This window comes from Eurytemora carolleeae, unplaced genomic scaffold (genome assembly GCF_000591075.1).
Source record: "Eurytemora carolleeae unplaced genomic scaffold, Eaff_2.0 scaffold574, whole genome shotgun sequence".
Taxonomy (NCBI): Eukaryota; Metazoa; Arthropoda; class Copepoda; order Calanoida; family Temoridae; genus Eurytemora; species Eurytemora carolleeae.
Window position 1 is genome coordinate 91,701 of NW_019396467.1, and position 7,445 is coordinate 99,145.

General features: G+C 32.7%; 1 protein-coding gene across 1 annotated transcript in view; it reads right to left on the minus strand.

The window, feature by feature from the left end:
* LOC111703833 (multidrug resistance-associated protein 4) overlaps positions 1-4,540 on the minus strand; it is a 27,969-nt gene extending 23,429 nt beyond the window's left edge. Inside the window, exons 1-2 of the mRNA XM_023475898.1 lie at positions 4,474-4,540; positions 3,151-3,240 (exon numbers count right to left, since the gene is read on the minus strand). Of these exons, the coding sequence (XP_023331666.1) occupies positions 3,151-3,240; positions 4,474-4,505 (122 nt within the window). The 5' untranslated portion in view covers positions 4,506-4,540. The remainder of the gene's footprint in view (positions 1-3,150; positions 3,241-4,473) is intronic.
* Positions 4,541-7,445: the final 2,905 nt, after the last annotated feature.

Genomic DNA, 7,445 nt, shown 5'->3' on the forward strand with positions numbered 1-7,445 from the left:
CTGGTCTCTCAGCCTCCGTGACGTCACCAAGCCTCCCACCATTCTGTCTCCACGCCCCAAATTTTGGTTAATTAATAGGGAGGTCGGTTGTGTACATCTGAGCTAAGCTTCTCTATGGCTAGCTCCCTCCATTTTACCCTTCCTATTCTAAATTCTTAAAGTTCCAAACCACATCCACCCTCTTCACAAGTAGGGAAATATGACCTAAGGACATTTCTTTGCTGAAACTAGATAACTCATGTCATCTTTAACATACCAGAGTGTTTCAGTTGAAATTGAAAATATGAATTTAGCTCTGTACTAGCTACATACATACAGTACATTGAATAAAAAGAGTTGTTGCAAGTATTGTTTATGCTTCGTACAAATGTAATGGGTGTTTTGTTTTGTATAGACCAGTAATACACACAATTCAGAATGACAAGATGCTGATCAGTTAAATACATTCTACCTCCTCTCGTACGTAAACCTGGGGGTCGCGGGGTGCAATTCAAACTGCCCTTAAGCTTGAATCTATATAATAGGAATATCTTAAAACATCTTTGTACATTTATATCTTTCAAGATGAAAAATGTCGTCTTATGCGCAATCTATCTTTATCTATGGTAAAAATCATACCCCAATCTAAACCCGGCCCAATCTATCCAAACATTACCAAATCAGGATAGGGTTAAAAAGATTCTTACTTTGTATAGGAACGAAAAGAATGAGAAGTATAGTTCCTGAGAGAGAACTAGCTCCAATCCTCTGCCAGAGCAAGACTGTTATTATTAAAAGCTGAAGAGGTCCAGCCCAGAGATAGTGGAAGAATAAAACTGTCGTGTCAAATCTTCAAAATAAGTTGTGTATATTTGATATACATGGCTTCGTGAGATAATTTATTATTAAATTGAATCTTATAACATTTTTAAAAGTTTTATACTGCGCAAATCTCGTTTAAAACACGGATTTGAGTTTTGTGATATTGACTAAAGAATAGTACAGGGTTACCCACAAAAGATGAGACTTTATTGAAACTTGTAGTATGATATGCACATTTTTTTCAAATCCATACACAATATGTTTTTGTTGAAAAATTTGACGTTCCTTGCTGGATGAATTCTAGTCAACTTTTTCATTATATGTTGACCAAATTTGTCAAAATAAAAAAGTGTCCATTCACAGTGTTCGTGAAAAATTAAAGGGGGTATAGGCTGGTCCCGAATTGAATTAGTTTGCAATCGCTTCTTATTGCATTTTGATGGCGTCTATAAGGAGAAAATGAGGACGATTATTTGGCCGCCGCTAGGTGTCTCTATTCTCAACATTTTAGGGATTTCACTTGGGAAAGACAAAAAAGCGGCCAAAAAATTGCCCTCAAAAGATCATTGTATCATTTACTCTCAGACAAATTTCCATTGATTCTAATTTGTCTGAGAGTAAATGACATTCCTTTTTAAAGAGGGGATTCAATGATAAACCCGAGATCAGTTGGATCCGCAAGATTTTGGCTTCCTGGATTCGGATCCGGGGGGTAAAATATCAACCAAAAACTGCAAAAAAAATCTTNTGTGCCTGTGTTTGGCATTGATAGCTCAAGATTGTGCCTGTGTTTGGCATTGATAGCTCAAGATTGTGCCTGTGTTTGGCATTGATAGCTCAAGATTGTGCCTGTGTTTGGCATTGATAGCTCAAGATTGTGCCTGTGTTTGGCATTGATAGCTCAAGATTGTGCCTGTGTTTGGCATTGATAGCTCAAGATTGTGCCTGTGTTTGGCATTGATAGCTCAAGATTGTGCCTGTGTTTGGCATTGATAGCTCAAGATTGTGCCTGTGTTTGGCATTGATAGCTCAAGATTGTGCCTGTGTTTGGCATTGATAATTTACAAAATTGTATCCGTGTTTGACATAGATAGCTCAAGATCATGTCCAGTTTGACATTGATAGTAAAGTGAGATTGAGTTGTAACTGGATTGATACATTACATTAAAGAAAAAAATATCACAGAAAGTTTTGTTAAAAATGCGAATTAATGGACGACCTTTTACTTAGAAGTCTTTTAAAGTTGATTACAAAAGGTTTGAGGCATGAATTATTGGAGGATTTTAAAAAGGTTGATTTAAGAAATATATTGGTGAAATAAAACTGGGGAATATAAAGACGACTTTTGGACTCAATTTTTGATTAAATAGTTCAATGAACATAAAATACCGCAATTGAGCAGTGAACATGCAAATTGTCTAAATTTCGTCTTCAAATTCCGGAGCGTTATGTCAATGAATAAATCTGATAAATTCAAGTTCGTCGGTGCCAGCTAAGCAAAGTAACATGTATGATACCCAACTGCCAAGCCAACCAAGAATAGGAGAGTCTTCATTTACAAAAACCAGCAGATCCAAAAAGAAAAAATGTTTGGACGAAGGCTCTTTAATTGGATTATATAAATTCCTCACGCTGAAAGATCCCGATTTTGTAAAAACTATTACCTTGTTAAATAAATATTATGACGTTTTAATAATTCATTTAAATCAAGTAGAGAGAGAATTCAATTTTGAATGAAAAAGTAATGAGATAATTGATTACTGTTGAAAAGTACAAGGTTACTTACATAAAAGATATGTAATTTGAATTACCAACCTATTAAAGGTCCTATCAAAATGGTACCATTTAAACATTTGTCTGACTAACAATGAGGAAGATATCGTTGTTATTTCAACTTAAAAAGTGATGAATTCTGTAAATTATGTTCATTGTCTTTCCACTAGTAACTTTTCTGGACTATAGACAAATTACATATATCAAGATAGAAAACAACTACTTCAAGACTACTATTTTCAAGTAATATTCATGACAGACAGGGTTCATGACAGAAGAAAAATAAAACTTAATTTTTAAAGATGTTTTTTTCTGTGTTTTTTTTGGGGGGGGTGAGATCTTATCATTTGTTTGTTAGTTTAATCATTAAACATGAATGTAACTTTTGTAGACCCAGAATGGTTTAAAGAATTGAAAAATATTATCCTAGGATCCTACTATAGAGAGCGGAAAATATCCTTTGTTACTTGGGGTGATTATCTCAATAAACATTTTAATTATCAGCAGAAAGTTAAATTACCGTCTTAATCAATATGAACTTAGTGCATAAATAAAATAACAATAAATAATTATTACTTTCTAGCCTCCTCTGCCATCTTTGTAAAGGACTGTTCCCATGTAAACATCTTTATAGCCTTCACTCCGTTAACAATCTCGTTCATTAATCTGGGAATTAGACAAAGAGAATAGAATATATATTAGAGGGGAATTTACTAGAAAAAAGTGTAAAACGGCCATTTTGTTGTAATATTAATGTACTCTACTGCATATAATTTGTGAACATTTACATGATTTGTACACTTTGAACTCCCTTTCAGGCTGAAAGGGACTGAAAAAGTTCACACCGAGAGATTCTTTAAATTTCCCGCTAATATATATTCTATTCTCTATGGAATTAGAGCTACATATAGAATCACGGAATTAAATGTAAATAGATTAATTCCATGAAAATGTATGAAACTTTTTAATTAAGCTAAGGAATTGAGTTTTTGCCACAAACTCTGATTTTCTAATTTCAATATCGTTGCAACCCAATGTCGTAGACCTTTAATATTTCAAACTATGAATGCCCTTAGATCAAATAATGTAAGTTTGAAATATTAAAAGTTTACATTATAAGGTTGCAAAGATATAGGTTTTACAAAAACTGAATTTGTAGCAAAGACTCAATTCCTTTATCACTATTAATATCAATTCAACAAATTTCGAAATCTGAAGTTGGGCCCAACGATTCTTACTATTATTATACTCTTAAGATTTTCATTTACTGCACTGGGTTGATTATTAGATTTTGCTAAAATATGTTTAAAGGTAATCTTTGAAATATTATTGAATTTTTTTGGATTTTCTTTAGAATACACAGACGAATAAATCTCCTTTATCGTCATCTTTCAGACTGAATTGCAAGCAATAACAAGTTAAACGGCGAGACTTTGAGAGTTCTATTGGTTGTAATCTGCATTTAAACATTGTAGTTTGTACATTTCTAGTGTTAACACTTTATAAGCAGTAGCATAGCAGATATCAAACTCTCTGAAACAAATATACAAACCCCTTGCAAAATTGATTTGAGAAATTTTCTATTTAGCCAAAACTTTCTTAGTTTTTGTCTTTGAATGCATTCTTGGTCATATCAAGTGTCTGCATTGATTTTGTACCGTTTTCCGAGAAACTTTTTGACAAGATGAGCCTCCATCAAAGTGTCCTCTTTCTACGGTTCATATTACTGAAATTCCACTGCTGTGAGAAAAAAGCCATTTCTAAGAATTCAACCAGAATGAATTAAGGAAAAATTAAAAAAATTACAAGATTGAGAACAATGTAAGTACTTCTGAAATGTTTTAGCAAAACCTAATGATAACCCCTCGCATTTACAATAACTTTATCTATCTGCCTGACCTGATTCTTTTGTCTGTTCGAGCTGCAGTCATAACTCTAAGCTGTGCAAATTTCTTTCCTACCCAAGCTAAAAAGTTCAATGTAAACAATAAATATACTAACTTATACTTTAATTGTAACAGTCTTTGCGAAAAATTAAAGGGAATATATAGATTTAGATTTAAAATTACATCTTTCAGTGTATAAAATGTAACCAGAGCTGGGAACTTTAGAATTGAATACTTTTAATCCATATCACTTAATCTGAATATCCAATGTTGGCACTTTTAATTTCTTACTTACTTAATTACTTTTTGGGATACCCCTACTGTATTAAAACAAACCTCATTAAGTTCAAATGAATTTATTTTGAAATAATATTTTATGGCATCGTGATTTTTGAGATCTGAGGCCATGAGCGCCAAACACCCTATACCCTGTCCTAGCGGCAGCACTCGGCCCATAAATGGTCGTAATCTAACCGCAACTAATTTAGATTTCGCCATATCAATTTAATGTGTAAAATGCTTGAAAATTAAATTGACGGTAATTTTAAAGAATTGAAATATGAGTTTAATTAAAACTAGAACAGCCAATCAGAGAAGCCAGGAAATTTGAAATTTAGCCGCGGCATTTAATGAGTGAACTCTTACTGGTCGGAAACTGACAGATAGAAAGAAAGAAAAATAAATTAAAAGTGTTCACATTGGATATATTCATATTAAGCGATCTCAAAAATTCTTAATTTTTCAGAACTTTTGTATTATAAGTCTAGGGATCAAACATTGATCTCCATTATGCAGATATATGGATTTATAATTCCTCTTCGATATTCCGTGATGTGCATACCCTTCTGCAGGGGTGGATACAGGATTTAAGTGTGGGTGGGGCTAGATTTATTTCGGAACAACAAAATCCAGATTTATGAACAAAAAGAGGTGGCGCAGGTGAAAATTTTTGATATTTTTCCTGTTTTGCACTAGGTTTTCTTTCCCTTAAGTGCTATTCTATTAAGAAGCTATTCTGAAATCTTAGGGTTACGCCACCTCCTGAGTTCGTCAGGGGGGTGCGAAGGTCCTGCCGCCCCCCCCCCCTATATCCGCCCCTGCCCTTCTGGGATAACTTTAATTGAGAGGTCAAGCATTGAGCCGAACATTTTAAAATGCCCTCATTAGATATTGAGATTAATTGTTTAAGATTAACAATTAAAGTTTCGAGCTCAGAAGTCAGAACTTTAGTGATGTGAATACCGGGATCAAGCATTGATCTCCATCTTATTCAGATTTATGGATTAAATGAATTCCATGTTCAATATCCAGTATTGGGCATACCCTTCAGGGATAACTTAAATTAAGTAATCAAGCATTGATCTCAAATCAAAAGTAAAAAGTGCCAAGCATTCAAGATCAATATAATCAATTAACAATTAACTCATTCTTCATACAAGTGTGCTTTACTATCTATCATAGAAATTTTGCGAACTAGGCTATATAAAATATTTTTAAGATTGTCTAAATTGAAAACCTCTTAAAAACGTCAAAATTTTTGAAAACCTGATAATCTTTTACATTGGACATTTTTTCAAAACTTTATAGCATATTTCTGAAAGAAACTGGAAACTATGGAAATAGCCTCGCATTTTAATTGAACCATCTCATGCAGATGAGACTTTGGTGAAACCCCTCAACAAATTACATATGACAATCTGAAGGTTAAATTTGATCTTTTGCCTTGAAATATAAAGTAAGGGACCCTTGAAACCTTAATCCGATCAATCCTTAATCCGATCAATCCTTAATCCGATCAATCCTTAATCCGATCAATCCTTAATCCGATCAAGGATTTGTAATTGTAAGATAACGTTGTTTTTCTAGCGTAAAAAGTTATTTTTAAAATTTCTCCATTGTTTCTAAAGCAAGAAATGCGCAAGTCACACAATCCTATTGCATGTTTTCTCATGACTTGTATATGATTTAGAACGCTTTCCTAGTTTTAACGTATTCAATGACCTTTTTAAATGATGGGTTGTACAATTTTCAGCTTTACAGTCTGCATTAGCCAAGGCAGTAGGGATCTATATTTTTGTTTATCTATGGACAGTGGCGTAAATAAGGGGGGTTATTGGGGTTATTTACCCCCCCCCCCCTAGAATCCTGGGGGTAATTTACCACCCCTAGAATCTTGGAGGTAATTACCACTGAACTATTCAGGCCCTGAACAGCGAGTTGTTACTTTGTTTTTGTTTTTAAAAAAAAGTTGATTTTAAAATTGAATATCTTTTAAAGAAATTGAGTCTTTGGAACATAATCAAATATTTAAACCACAATATCTTTAGTATTAGCTATTGTAAACCTTTGATATTTCAAACTGATTATTTGATCTAACAGAATTCATAGCTTGAAATGGTATGCAACATTTGGTTTAAAAGATATAGTGATTAGAAAATCAGAGTTTGTGGCAAAGACTCAATTCTTTTGCGAGAAAATAATTTAAATGTGCAGATACATCAGATATTTCAGATTTTAAGTCAACATATTCTAAATGATTCTAAATTTTAATGTCATTTCAATTAGATGTTTTTTAATAAAAAAGGGTATGGGCAATGAAGAATACATTTTTACTTATTTACTTCTATATTAGATTTATTTAAGATCTAAACATACTACATTGACGACAAGAAAATTTTAGAAATTAGAAACAAAGACAATATTTTTTCAAAGTTTTGCAGAATTTTTAAGATTTTAAAAAGTAACATCCTCTTCCTCTTTGGGTAAAACTATTATTTTTTATCTTACTTAAAATAAATTCAGTTTTTTTTCCAGATCTTTGTAGTTAATGTAAAATGAATGACTATAATGAAGGATATAAAATTCAAGGTGAAAGCTGAAAGGTATGAAATGATGAAATGAGTGGAAAATGCAAATCGAACCCAACTAAAACCAATATTTTGATATACATCATGATATTTTTCTAGGGGGGGGGGGGAATTCTAG